The 15,215-nt window shown below is 35.8% G+C and overlaps 2 protein-coding genes across 3 annotated transcripts in view; both read right to left on the reverse strand.

The window, feature by feature from the left end:
- The window catches only part of cs (citrate synthase), a 24,610-nt gene extending 15,449 nt beyond the window's left edge, over window positions 1-9,161 (reverse strand). Inside the window, exon 1 of the mRNA XM_016498867.1 lies at window positions 8,996-9,161. Within this exon, the coding sequence (XP_016354353.1) occupies window positions 8,996-9,046 (51 nt within the window). The 5' untranslated portion in view covers window positions 9,047-9,161. The remainder of the gene's footprint in view (window positions 1-8,995) is intronic.
- Window positions 9,162-11,759: 2,598 nt separating this feature from the next.
- LOC107697970 (inactive dipeptidyl peptidase 10-like) overlaps window positions 11,760-15,215 on the reverse strand; it is a 47,246-nt gene continuing 43,790 nt past the window's right edge. For both annotated transcript variants that reach the window (XM_016498870.1, XM_016498869.1), the window contains exons 22-25: window positions 13,646-13,745; window positions 13,482-13,540; window positions 12,553-12,625; window positions 11,760-12,474 (exon numbers count right to left, since the gene is read on the reverse strand). In XM_016498870.1, the coding sequence (XP_016354356.1) occupies window positions 12,251-12,474; window positions 12,553-12,625; window positions 13,482-13,540; window positions 13,646-13,745 (456 nt within the window). In that variant the 3' untranslated portion in view covers window positions 11,760-12,250. The remainder of the gene's footprint in view (window positions 12,475-12,552; window positions 12,626-13,481; window positions 13,541-13,645; window positions 13,746-15,215) is intronic.

Genomic DNA, 15,215 nt, shown 5'->3' on the forward strand with positions numbered 1-15,215 from the left:
GCCCTAAAAAGAAGAAAAATAAAGACTGACATCTTTATTTAACCTAAATCTGTAATTACAGTTATTTCATTTTAGTTATATAATTCATATACATAGCACTTATATCATTTCATATCATTTAGTTATATAATTTCATATACATAATTTGATTTAATAATAACAACCCAATTTGAAGCAAAAACAGAATGTTCTGACTAGGTTTGTGAAATTATACTACATGCCGGAACGAAGCAAACAGCAGCAGCTCTGAATGAGATGCAGATTCACTCTCTGACAGCAGGAGGCGCTTCTGGAACATGAGATACGGCGTTTCCTTGGTTACTGCTGTAAACGAAGAAGCACTGCCCTGAAACACTGCTTTAATATGAACTATACAGAGACGAGATGAAAAGAAAATACCACGTATACTTTTCTGAAGGCAGTCAGTTCCCCTCAGAAACACATTCATATAAACCCCCAAATCAATATTGAGGATTTTCTTCCAATAGTTCGTGCACTTCAGCTTCTCTGGCCTGTGTTAACGTGCGTTTACAGACTTCATATTTTCACATAAATGACATTTTGGAAAACGATTGCACTGCAACGCAGTTTGTGCAAGTCCAGAACAGAGACCAGTTGCTTGCAATAAGACAAAAAACAGCCAGTTGCCGATCGCGTAAGTTCCAGGGGAAGCTCCTTAAGTTCGGCTGTCCTACACACACACACGTGACTGACCACTCACTCGCACCAACAGGAGGAGGAGGCTCGTGTTACTCTCTACACTGTACTCAACCTGAGGGATTCCTACACTTTCAGTCTTTGAGGAGACATGAAAAACAGCGCATACCGCAGGAACGGTATAACGGAAAATATTAGCGGTTTTGAAACCGTGAAATTTTCAAATCGCAGTATACCTTGAAACCGGTAATCGGCCCATGCCCAGTCCCAAAGCTTGCCTACTCTTTTACTACACACTCAAAAGTGTGTACTTTTTCCTCACCAAAAAAGTACATACTTTAATCAGCTGTTTGAATGAATCGGTTGAATGAATGACTCATTAAAACAGTCATCTGCCGCCACATACTGGTGGATTGGTTTCATATTTAAAAGTATCATTGCATTTTTCCCAACATTCCTTAATTGTATGTTTAAAAATTATTTAAAACATTAATCTTTTAACATCATTTATGCATTTGCAATTTTGTGGTGTAAATTCATTTATGGCACCGCTCAGCTTTATTAAACAGTCTGTGTAAATTAGTGGTCGACCGATATATCGCTATGGCCGATATATCGGCCGATATTTGAAATTTTTTCAAATATCGCCATCAGACGATAAGATTTTCTGTTTGGCCGATGTGTTCGAGGCAGAACTTTTATTTTGACAGCGTGACAGACTTTTATTTTGACGGTGCTGAGAACGGCAGCGCCTGAGCACACAGTGCTCACATTCTCCCTCTTGTTCGCTGTTGTTCTGTCTAATACGGATAGAAGTCTGTCTAATAATCAAATAGAGCGGTTAAACAAAGGAATTAAAATGTATACAAAAAGTATTATAACGATTGCTTTTATATTATTAGTAATAGAAAGGCAAACATTATAATACTTTCTTTTTTGCCGTCAGCATTCAGCAAATATGCATTTATATCATTTAAACAAATCTTTGAATGACTAATCAGCATTTAATTTCACAAACCTTGCAAACTTAGTTGGATCCAGCTGTGAGATCTTGTGAAGTGTGCATTTGTATCCTACATGATCGCGTGTTCTCTGTGTGACGGTTGGTCTGTGCGAATTGAATGTGGACAGGACGAGAGTTCAGCTTCACTGGAGACGCGCGATCGACAAACTTTAAACTCGTGATTTCAAATTATGCTGCGTTTTATGCATTTGCCCACTGCCATATTCATGTCATTTCCACTGTATATAAAATGAGTGTTACCATGGCTTTATTTGAAAAAATATGATTCCCAATGCACACAAACTTCCCAGAATAGAGAATGGGAATCTACATCACGCCGCGTTGGATTCCACCATGTTTTAGGTCACGCTCAGGAGCACACCGTGTAAACACACGCAAATCACCACAGAAAAAGCAGACCGTTTACTATTAATATTTTTTTGAAAACCATCTAACATACTCTTAGAATAAAACGGACTAATATGTAAATCTCTTTAAATAAAAAAAAAAATCACTCTGTGGTTTGTCTGAGAGGCTGCAAATATTCATTATTCAGTCTCCTTCACTACAGTGGTACTGATATAGGCTAACTGCTAAAACACTGGTCAGAGCAGCAGAACCATGGCTGTTTAAAAAAAAAAAAAGAATACATAGCTAGATCTCAGACAGTGGATCATTTATCATTGTTACATATCATCATATTGCCCAGTAAAACTGCTCAGTGTAAAGAATTAAGTCATTATAGATGTAACAGAACTTACTTAAAGGGGAGAATACATAGCTAGATCTCAGACAGTGGATCATTTATCATGGTTACATATCGTCATATTGCCCAGTAAAACTGCTCAGTGTAAAGAATTAAGTCATTATAGATGTAACAGAACTTACTAGAAGCTGCTTTGAAACGATGTGTATTGTGGATGCTCTATAAATACCTTGACTTGAATGAACCAAGTTGAAGATTCCTTACTATTAGAGATGCCAAACAAAGATGCAAGCGATCAAATAAATGAATGAAACTTAATCCGTACAAACAAGTGGCTGGGTATCAACGAGCTGCCGCAAGATAACGTTTCTATATATGATTTTCTTCTATTTGTAGTGTGAGGGCTTACAGTTTAATGCAAATCACTGTATATAATAAATCTACAGAGATCAATTTAGACATCTTATTTGACTTGTTTGCCATACCGAGTTTGTTTAATTTTCATCCGAGTGAATTTATTAGACATTTTATATTATTTTATGTTTATATTATTCAAGATCGCGTTGAAATGATTAACGCTTACTGTATCAACATAGCAATCATCAAGGCACAGCGCTCATTTCAGCATGTGTTCGTGTTTGTGTGTGCTGTCTGCATCACTCATAGTATCGAACATTTTTTTCTATTGATATCGAAGGTGTACGGTCGATAAATATCCATACCGTTTTATCGCCCAGGCCTATAACATAGCGAGTCTGGTGAGGGAAACAATAGAGAATGGGAATCTACGTCACGCCGCGTTGGATTCCGCCATGTTTTAGGTCACGCTCTGGAGCACACCGTGTAAACACACGCAAATCACCACAGAAAAAGCCGACTGTTTACTATTAATATTTTTTTTTGAAAACCATCTTACATACTCTTAGAATAAAACGGACTAATATGTAAATCTTTTTAAATAAAAAAAAAATCACTCTGTGGTTTGTCTGAGAGGCTGCAAATATTCATTATTCAGTCTCCTTCACTACAGTGGTACTGGATTAGGCTAACTGCTAAAACACTTTGGTTACAGTAGCAAAACCATGGCTATTTTTTAAAGGGGAGAATACATAGCTAGATCTCAGACAGTGGATCATTTATCATGGTTACATATCGTCATATTGCCCAGTAAAACTGCTCAGTGTAAAGAATTAAGTCATTATAGATGTAACAGAACTTACTAGAAGCTGCTTTGAAACGATGTGTATTGTGGATGCTCTATAAATACCTTGACTTGAATGAACCAAGTTGAAGATTCTTACTATTAGAGATGCCGAACAACGATGCAAGCGATCAAATAAATGAATGAATGAAACTTAACCAGTGCAAACAAGTGGCTGGGTATCAACGAGCTGCCGCAAGATAACATTTCCATATTTGATTTTCTTCTATTTGTGGTGTGAGGGCTTACAGTTTAATGCAAACCACTGTATATAATAAATCTACAGAGATCAAATATTAAGACACACCTAATTTGAGTTGTTTTACCATACCGAGTTTCAGTTTAACTTTCATCCGAGTTCCGTAGTGAATGTAGACATTTTATATTATTTTGTTTATATGATTCAACTTAAGATCGCGTTGGAATGATTAACGCTTACTGTATCAACATAGCGTTAATCAAAAGCAGAGGTATTTAATGCAGACATTGATAAGGGCTATGGCATAGCCCTTATCAATGTCTGCAGGAAATACCTCTGCTTTTTCAGCTTTCTATCGCTGAAAAAAGCATGTTTTTAACACCGGCCGTGCAAAGGGTTATGGCAAATGATGTGAAGTGAGTCTTAACCATTCCAACACGATCTTAAGTAGAATAATATAAACATTAAATAATATCAAACGTCTACATTCACTATATTATCCAGTCTCCGCTGTAGCTCCCGTGACCTAAATTCCCAGAATGCATTGCCGCTGTGACGACACATTTCCATAGGTTGTTTGCAATCACGTGATTCTGATGACATACTTTGTCATCTAAAGTATAAGTATGTTTATTTAGCATAATTATTTTTTAATCCATTTTCAAATGATTTAAAATTTCTTAAATATCAATTAAAATAAATAAAATTATATCAGCTTTATATCGGCCACCCTGCTTTCCAAGACACATAGTCACTAAAGTGTATAAATTGCATTACTTTTTAATTATTGCCAGTGTTTAACCATTCAGCGCTCGCGCGCTCACCTGGAGACTGTGCGCTCATGCACACTCGCAGTGCACACACATAAATAAATGGCACTCGTGGAGGTAGGAAAACGAAAAAAATGCAGGATTGCTTGTAATAAAGATTTAAATGCAAAAGAAAAGGCAGTAGAGCATATTAAAAAATGTAATTAAAAAAAGCATCGAATAATGTGTTGCTTATATTTATTGTGTTTAAACAGGTCTGTAAAAGATTGTATTACTGTACTGTGTAAAAAAATCATCACAATGCTGAAAAAGCATTTTCAGTGACAATGTTTGGATTTGAAATCAAAATAATTGATAAATGTTGTGTTTGTGGTAAACAGCCGCGGATCAGGAGCGGACTGCAAACGCATCCTGTGCTTAAATATTTATTTATTTGTAAAAAATGCTTTGTCTTCTAAAGTGTAATTATTTTTAATCCATTTTCAAATGATTTCAAATTTCTTAAATATAAATTAAAATAAATAAAATTATATCAGCTTTATATCGGCCACCCTGCTTTCCAAGATATCGGCATCGGCTGTCAAAAAAACATATCGGTCGGTGAATTAATTATAATGCTGAAGGTGAGGTACTCAATTTCACAAACAGCGTGAGTGAATCACCACGCGCGCGCTCTCTCTCTCTCTTTCCCTCTCAAAATACGCAAATCACCACATCGCGTCCGTCTATAAGCGAGCTGCACAGTTGACACAGGAATTGTCACTTGCACAATCGAGTCAGTGTCACATAGTCACTAAAGTTTATAAATTGCATTACTTTTTCATTCTTGCCAGCGTTTAATCATTCAGCGCTCGCGTGCTCCTGGAGACCGTACGCTCATGCACACTCGCAGCGCACACACATAATGCCAAGTTCACATTATTCCGTTTGCAGTTGATGTCAAATAAAATAAATAAATTACACAAAGTTTAAATAAAGTAAAAATCAGCAAACGCCGTGGAACCAATTAAATAAGAAACAAATGTTTAAAAAAACATCCAAAATCACCTTAGATTTGAACGGCAAAAGTCAACAGGCTTTTCAAAATCCAAAATACTGCCAAACAGTAGGGCTGGACGATATGGCCAAAATTGATATCACGATATCGTTCTTAATTTCGGTCGATACGATATAATTCCGATATCGATATGAACACTATTTATCTGAAATCAAACTGACTGTCTGCCAGCGGGAGATGCTGTGAGAGTGGTAGAACTAGCGGTTTCCCCGGTAACGGCTGTAAACAAAGCAGCTCCGCTCATGAACGCTACTTTATCAGATCAAATGAAAATGCCATCGAAACTTTTCTGAAGACAGCCGGTTCCCTTCAGAGATACATTCATATAAAACACTCGCACATGTTTTGATTTTGAAACGTGCAGTGCTCATGTTTATTCAACGAAGTCAAACGCCACAAATAAATCAATGTATGGGAAACACTGGTAATGTATATCGAAATATCGGAAATGTGTTTAAAAATCATATCACCGTTATTGAAAAAAATTATATCGCGATACATATTGATATTGAATTATTGTCCAGCCCTACCAAACAGGTGCTTTTGCATTTCGTTTCGAAACTAAATCATCCGCGATCGTCTTGTCTGTCTCTTCTTGTCAGTCAGCTCGACTCACTCTCCTCACTGGAGAAATGAAATCTGATCTGTGATGCGACTGTCGTTCGGCACGCTGCATTGAGCAGCCGCGTTCAGTTTTTAATTGTAGTGTCTGTTCTTTTACTGAACTAAATTATTTTTATTACAATAAAAAATCAAAACGACGGTGGGGGTCGGTGCCGCGGTGGGCAAGTGACGTAACCGGTGCTGCGGCTTAACAACGGTATCACCGTCAGCACCGCCTATCGTGGCAAGCCTACTCTACAGTTGTTATTATTCTACCTGAATTAATTGAAACAATGTAAGAATTTGATGTGAAAGATGACATACATTTAATAACATTAAGAAAAAAAAAGCTCATTTATAAACAGTGGGAAATTACATCTCTTCCGTTATACACAGCAACTCATTTCTACCTCTTTCGAGTCACAGAGCACATTATTTTGAGAGTTTAAGTGAGAAAGCATCTGTAACTTAGTCCAGATTGGGGGAAATTGTAATGTTTAATAATTAATTTTATTATGTAAAGAAATTTTTGCATTGAAAAAAAAGATTTTTGTTTGTATATGCTGTCAATAATAATTCTTAGAAAGAAAATCGGAATTAGCAGGTCAAACTCACAAAAAAGAAAATCGGAATCGGCCAAGAAAATTGCAATCGGTGCATCTCTAGTTGGTTTTATCTCTATAGCAACAGCAATAAAAGACTGCATCATCTTATGACAGCACATTTGAGACAGTATATTGATAGGATGTCAGTTTCTATAGATCATACATGCCCTTTGACACACCTTCCAATTATCTTTGCTAAACACAATCACAATCTAGTCAGATGTTAAACGTCACCAGTCACACACCTGTAAAAATGGAAATCACAGAACTTGAAAGATTACAATGGCAGCACAAACCCAAACACGTCATCATTCAGGAAACTACTCAAAGTGGATCAATTTTCACATTACGCAACTTCCATAATCTCACATGAGCTTTTTATGAACTAGATCAGGGGTTTCAAACTGGGGTCTTGGGACCCAAAAGGGAGTACAATGGAGGTCCATGGAAAGTTTTAGAGAAATAAAGTGTAAAAAAAATAAACAAACAAACAAAAACATGTAAAATATAAAGATTTATAAAAATGTGAACTAAATTAGGCCTGTCACGATAACAAATTTGTTGTGCGATATTTTGCCCCAGAAATAATTGCGATAAGCGATATTATTGTCATTTTAAAGACCATTTTATGCCACTGAATATATAATCATAATGTACCAGCATAATAATGCAAGAAGGCCTACACACTTCCAAATGACACCAAACTTTTAATTTTTAAGAATATTTAGATTATCAAAATTAAGTATCAAAATATTAGATACCTTAAAAAACCTGAATAAATAGTAAATAAACATTTTTTTTAACAAAAAGTGCAAAGCAACAAGTAGAAAAAAAGAAAAATGCACAAAGAACTTGTATGGAGATTTTTCCCGGGCACAAGGGTGCACACTATTGCTGAAAAACACAATCACTACTTAGCAGTCAGATGTCAGTACGCACAAAGGCACAGATCCCTAAACAAGACCATATCTGCAGATGAAACTTTGTTTGTAGAAGCATTTTTTAATTTTGAACTAGCACCTCATGACTACATCACGTTATGTACGAGAAGCTGCAAAAGACACAAGCGCAAGTGGAATGTAAAAACATGGTGACATTCATTTTTAAGTAAATATAATGTGCGATATATTGCGTCACGAAAAATTATTGAGGTCATGTACATATATTGCACGATAAGTCGATATATTGATTATTGCGACAGGCCTAAACTAAATAAATATTTTTAAATAAATTTAATCAACACACACACACACAAATACAATACATCTAAGTACAGTACTATCATGAAAAGGAAAAAAGTGTTATAATGTAAAGTAAACTATTTTACATAAATATTCTTTCACAGTATAAACTGGGTCTTTATACGTCAAATTTTAGGATGGGAGATGCTTTCAATTCGAGGATGACCACATTTAAACCCTACTGTATACCCCTTGATGTATACTCTGCATAAACCCTATATAGCCCTATTATGGTCTATTATAGTGATCTATCACCTTTGCAAATTACTGAAGCCTGGCAATTAATAAATGAATGACAATTCTGAAGGTCACATCAGCCACAGAGAACAACAAAAATACTGACTTGTCAGACTAAACAGGTGCAGATCACAGATGTCAGTGACTGTCAAATTTAGTTACATTATTAAAAATGAAAACTGCTTAAAGTGTTCAGTGCACTGTGAGAGGACGACAGCTACACTTCAGAAAGGACTTCAGACAAGACGCGTATGAATATAAGAATACCCTCAGTAAACTAAATATAAAGCTTTTCTTTGTCAGGTATCTGTGAACAGCTCAATGACACCACCTTCAAGCTAAAACACGACTTTACACCGTCTCAAAAATTAATCGATTCCCTTCTTAGACAGCACGCTTGCGGTGCGTTTTGAAAGTTTAAACCCATTTTTGAACGTTTGACAACATTTTTGATTAACGTTACCTATGTTGTTTAAAATGCTGTCCAGGTAGTCAGTTCACTAGGTTTTGAAAACCAACCACTTACTTAAACATAGACTGAAAGAAAGAGACACATAAACAATGTTTTTCATGGATAAATTACCTAAAACCGATGTTCGATATGGTTTCTTATTCTTGTCTGTCTGTTACTAAGGTAATCTATGCTAAGCTAAGCTAACTGGGTAACGTTAGTAGCCTGTGTTTTCTTCACTCAAGTTCAAATAAAACTTTCCTACCTTTGAACTGAGGAGCCTTGGGGCTAGTCTGCTGATAGAGAGGAAGGACATTATTCTTGTATGTGTGTATGAATTTTACAAGTGGTTCTTTATCGACCCCTGCTTGAAGGTGCCCCTCTCGATACCGCGCTCACAATGAAGGTTGAAAAGGGAGTCGGGCCCTGTTGTAGGCGCGGGTTGGGTCAGATAGGTCCTGGTGAGGATGGAACGGCTTCGCGCGTTCTGATTGGTTAAAAATGAGAAAACTGATTTTGATTGGTGGAGCGTCTCATCGCGTTTTGACTTGATTGGCTCAAGAATGGAACGTACATAAATTATTCAGACGTAGACGTTTCGGCTGTAGGTCGTACTTTAAACTGCCTGACTAGAAATAGAATGACAGATAGAGTATGCTCATGTAAAGTCACGTGCGGTTTTTTTTAATCAGCTAATTTCGTATTTTCACAAATAAAAGGAATTTCTCGCCAAATTATAATTGTATCTTAATATAATGCCTTTAAAGATTTGAATTATGCCGCTTCTTGGCAATATCAACTAGTCTTGTAAGTTATGTGCATTGTCCTGAAATGACTTGAAACTGCACAAAGATTTCAGACTTTATTGGAAAAGGGTCATTAAATACAAATATACAGATATAGGGGCTCAAGGACGTTCATTTCAGACTTCATGCTGCCTGTAACATTGTCATGGCTCTGGCAGGAAGGATTTTCTTGGACCTACAGCACAACAGAGCATTCTGGGATATGTAACTTGCTTAGTTGCATCACAATGTCAACACACAAAACTTACAAGGTTTCTACATACACATTTCAGCAATACATGAAGGTCACAAAAATAAGTTCAATAAAATATTGATTTGGTGAATGAGAAAGTTGAAGGCAGGTGGGACGACTGAAATCTCGTGTTCTACGACTAGAAACTTTAAACTGTCCTACTTATAATACATTTTATTGTCATTTTGCCTGACTTGTTTCCTCAAGCATTATCTTCATAAGTTTTATGATGTTTAAAAATATGTCACTATGTCATGAGCTGGTGAACTTCTGGATAAAACCTGCATATACTGAGGAACACTACCATTCAAAACTGTGGGGTCGGTAAGATTTTTTTATCTTCACTAAGGCTGCATTTATTTGGTCAAACATGCAGTAATATTGTGAAATATTATTCAAATTTAAAAGAACTGTTTTCTATTTTAATATATTTTAAAATATAATTCATTCCTGTGACGGCAAAGTGAATTTTCAACCGCTTCAGTGTCATTTTATGCCTCAGAAATCATTCTAATACCAAGAAGTATTTATTTTTATTATAAATGATTAAAAATGGGTAACATTAATATTCTTACTATTTCTTATTTTTAATGTTGTGCTGCTTAATATTTTGTGGAATTACATGTTTTTGGATTCTTTGACTAATAGAAAGTTAATAAGAGCAGCATTTTTTTTTTAAATAGGAATCTTTTGTAACATTATAATGTCTTTACTGTCTTTACCTTGCTAAATAAAAGTATTAATAAAAAAAAAACCTTACTGACCCCAAGTTTTTGAATGGTAGTTTATATAAAAGCATATATGCATGTTTTTTTTGGACATTGTATATAAAAGTATTCCGATCTTAACAACTGATTAACCAAACTTTACCATGGTTACAGACTTTTTTGTCAAAAATATAAATTAATGAAACCCTGCATAAAGAATCTTAAAGAAACATTCAAAAATACTAAATGCACAAACTGACACATTCAAAACTGTAACATAAGTCAGTACCGAAAGGTTTGGTCACATAGTATTTGGCACATTTGATCTGTGAACATGAAATCTGCATATGCATGACAATGGCAACACAAAGAGTTGTTTGCCTGCCAACTAAAATATAGTTGCTCTCGGTGTGAAACTGCGCACAGCAGGGCTCGATGTTTATGAAGAGATATGATGTATGCTGGAGACCTTATGAGGCTTCTGTAAACAGCAGCATGCAGTGCGAGTCATTGATTTTGTAGTCTTACAGCAAGGACAGCCTGTGTACTTACACCACAATGATTTGGAGATATTCAAAACTTCTTGTCTGGCACACAGTGTGCTTTGGGTCAACACACTCTATGCAATTTCTACATTTTTTTCATTAATTTCTTTTGCGTTTGGCACAGAGATTATGAAAGAATCAGAGAATACAGCACCATGCAGCCGGTTTGTCATGCATATAAAGAACCAGGTTCAAATTACATTTTGCAGTTTACATTCAATCAAAACTTCCACAGTACAGGCTAGTGATAGATCAGATCTTGGGACATTTTTGAGATTATCATCCAATAACGATGTCAATTTGGCTGATTAACAGATGTGCTGGTTCGGTTTGGTGTCAATGTGTAAGAAACAATTTCTATTTCCAATTTTTTTGTGAATTTTAAAAGAAATATTGTGTAAAATAGGCATTCATTTCATGCCAGCAATCTCATTTGTGGTCCATATCTCTGCAGCATCATATTGTCCACCTTTCTAGATATCAGCATGAGATTCAGTGTTATTTAGTACGGTTTATATACTATTATAGTATTTATTAATATTTTTGATAGCTTTTAATGTTGTTTTCATTTTAATTTTAGTTCAAGTAGATTATTTCTAGTAATTTTAGAACTTCAACTTTAACTTTTATTTTATTTACATTAATTGCCAAGGCAACATTTCTCATTTTCATTCAAGTTTTTACGTTTTTAATCTAATATTTAATTTATTTCAGCTTTATTTCACTTAACAAAAAAATTTTTTTATAGTAAATAGTTATAGTATAGTAATAGTTAAACAAATAGTAAACAATAACACTGAATCGGTAAACCACTAGCATTTTCAACTTCACAATCCACAAAACATGTCTTGAAATATCCATCTTTCACCACAGTATGGCGCTGCAACATCAAGGCTGATCAACATGCATCTTTTGCCCATTTTACACATAAACTGCCTTAAGATGTTGATTGCATGGGGCCCTTAGTCATTATACTGTGTGTGATTTACTTGAAAACTGTATGAACCAGAGCAGTTGTGTTGCATCTTCCTGGACACTCAGGAAACATTTACGGTTGCAGTCTGAACAAAAAAAAATAAAACATTGCAAAATTGAGTTTGTGGTAGCTGGTGAATTTGGCCCTCTTGATCTCCGTTTTGCTAATTTTTCCTTTGGAGAACTAACGCATCCTGAAGTCAGACACCAGTACTGGGCACCTCTGAGGACCGAGAATGGACACAGTGGAAGAGATCACTCTTCCTCTTCGTCCTCCTCCTCTTCCTCCTCTATGTTGAGGAAGGGGTCGTATTTGAGGCAGTTGTGGAGGTAGTGAAGGAGCGTGCGGTGCAGGTGTTGGTTGGTCCGCTCTTCTCTTAAAGTGTGGCCTTCGTCTGGGTACAGCTGAAGGGTGTAGTTGGCCTCTACCTTCACCAGACGACTCAACAACTCAGCGCTGTGTTGGAAATGTACCCGTGCTAAACACACAAACAAGTAAAACATGACTGGAAATCCCCAAATGATGTATGTGAAGGATTTAAAATTCTGAAACTAACCATCTGCAGTCCCGTGTATGAGGAGGACGTTTTTATTTTTTAGCTTGTGAATGTCGTCCAACAAAGACGCAGCCTGCAAAGAAACAACATATTGGCATCTCAGTCTCAGTCATAATATAGAAGATTGTTTCTGAATGTAAAACAAAAAGGTAGTTGCAACTTTGTTTCTCATAAATGCTATTTTATTTCTCCCAAATGTGACCTTTTATCCAGTTATGGCTTTGTTTAACTGTAACTTTAAATGTCAAAATATGACTTAAAATCTCATAATTGTGTCTGTTTCTTGTAACTGTAACTTTGTCACAACGTAACTTTAATTTCTGTCACGTAACTGTGACTTTGTTTCTCATAACTTTGTGACAAAATGAATTTCTCACAACTATAACTTGTACCAGTAACTTATTTTACATTATATCTACTTTTTTTTTTTTACTCTGCGGAGTAAATTCCATAACGTAAAGGGGTCAAATTATGCTTTTTTAAAGATCATTATTTGGTGTAACAGAATATGTTGACATGCTTTAATGTTCAAAAAACACATTATTTTCAAATACTGTAAAGTGCTTTTGCTTTCGCCTAGAAACACACAGCGTCTCCCTGACATGGCTGCTTCAACACTAACTGCGGTTACTGAAACCACGCCTTCTTTCTTTGCGTGCACATTTGGGCGGCATTATGCAAATATTTCCACATAGTGACGTAGATATGTGGGGGCGTGTTAGAACGAGCCGTTTTAGGGGGGCGTGGCAGTCTTAACTTTGATAAAGAATATCTCTTTGGTTTTGAGGCTTTAGTCTTTGCAACTTCAGGGATCTTATCTATGCACAATCAGCTTGTAACACTCCAAAGAGAAAGGAAAACTTGAAATCGCATCATATGACCCCTTTAATGTTTGATAATGAATGAAAAGGTTGATACAAAAGGTCTACCATGTACGAATGCTCCTCTTTATTTGGAAGGCCTAGATATCTTTCTGAGAAGGCAGCACCTGAAAAACAAGGTTGAATCCATTTTCACACATAAATGTGAAAAGAAACAGTAGTGCACTAGATACAAATATTGTTCTGCCATGGTGTATGGAGCTGGAACTCACTATAGAGCTTGAAGTCTGTGATGGGAGCCATGACAGCAGCACATTTGAACATCTGATCGGTTGCTGTCAGCATCTTCAAACCTAAATAGCCACCAAGTCCCTGTGAGGTCAAAAGTAGGCTGATGTCAGAGCTCTGCAACTGAAGACTAAATTCAAAGTACATATCCTACGGTGACACATTGCTGCCACACACATATTATTTTTTCCACTCAATTATGTCGTAATTAATCGTTAATACTACACAATTATCTCATTAAAACGACATATTTTCTCGTAATAACGAGATATGTCGTTAATACTACACAATTATCTCATTAAAACGACATCTTTTCTCGTAATAACGAGATATGTCGTTAATACTACACAATTATCTCATTAAAACGACATCTTTTCTTGTAATAACGAGATATGTCGTTAATACTACACAATTATCTCGTTAAAACAACATCTTTTCTCGTAATAACGAGATGTTATGCCGTAAAAACGATATAATTATCTCGTTAAAACGACATCTTTTTCTCATTAAAACGACATATTTTTTCTCTTAATAACAACATATTATGTCATAAAAACGATGTTTTCCCGTTATTATAGATATATGGTAGCCTACATTATGTGAGCGAGCTAAGCGACTATCCGCGCTGCTGTCGCCACAGTCTGACATAAACGAGGATCTGCACGCTGCTGAAATGATTGAAATACACTGTTTTAAATGTATTTTAATGTAATGGTTTTAATTGTAGCGGCATGTTTATTAGGATTAATCTCCAATCTGTCTACAATATAGTGCTATCCAATAACTGCACTCAGACCCATGACTCGTTTAGGCTATGATCAGATCAAAACAGTTATTTTTGAATAATCGACTCTGGGCTTAATATTTCTTTATTTGAATGACTGAAGTTTGAATTAACAACAAATCGAAATACGAAATAAAAAGAAATAAAGACATTTTCTAATAGGCTAATAATAATAATAATAATAATAATAATTATTATTATTATTAGCCTATTCTGTTTGGCAAACGGGCAACGAAAATTAAGCTAGATTTTTCTTTTTTTTTTGTTCATGGGTTAAAAAATGAGCTTGCTATTTGTGCGTGGGCGGCCCTAAAAATGCCACTTTTTCTCTCAGCCTGTCTTTACTGCCTATATCCCATCACACAGAATAAGAGTTCATCTCATGTACCGCTCTGCAAATTAGTCACAATAACATTTCTTCAAACTGTCTGGCTGTTGTATAGGCTACATTGCTTGCAAATATACATCTCATATAAAGCACAACACTGTTCTTCTCGGTTCGGCGGCGCCGGCGCGATCCCTTAGGCTACACTGTGACAACAGAGGAAAGAAATGTCTGCTTTATTTTCGACTTCCACAATAACAACAAAACGTTACAAATTGCTTTTGTAAAATAACAGGGTGCGCTTTCTGGCGCACCTTGTTATGTCTAAAGGTCTACTTAAATAAAACAATCGAAAACAAATTTGTGTTTATTTAATTCGTATAGCCTAAATCCAACAAGAGGTAGGCCTACTGTACAGTCTTTCCCGTCTGAGCTCATCTGTATT

Source organism: Sinocyclocheilus anshuiensis, unplaced genomic scaffold (assembly GCF_001515605.1).
Source record: "Sinocyclocheilus anshuiensis isolate Anshui unplaced genomic scaffold, SAMN03320099.WGS_v1.1 scaffold78, whole genome shotgun sequence".
Classification (NCBI taxonomy): Eukaryota; Metazoa; Chordata; class Actinopteri; order Cypriniformes; family Cyprinidae; genus Sinocyclocheilus; species Sinocyclocheilus anshuiensis.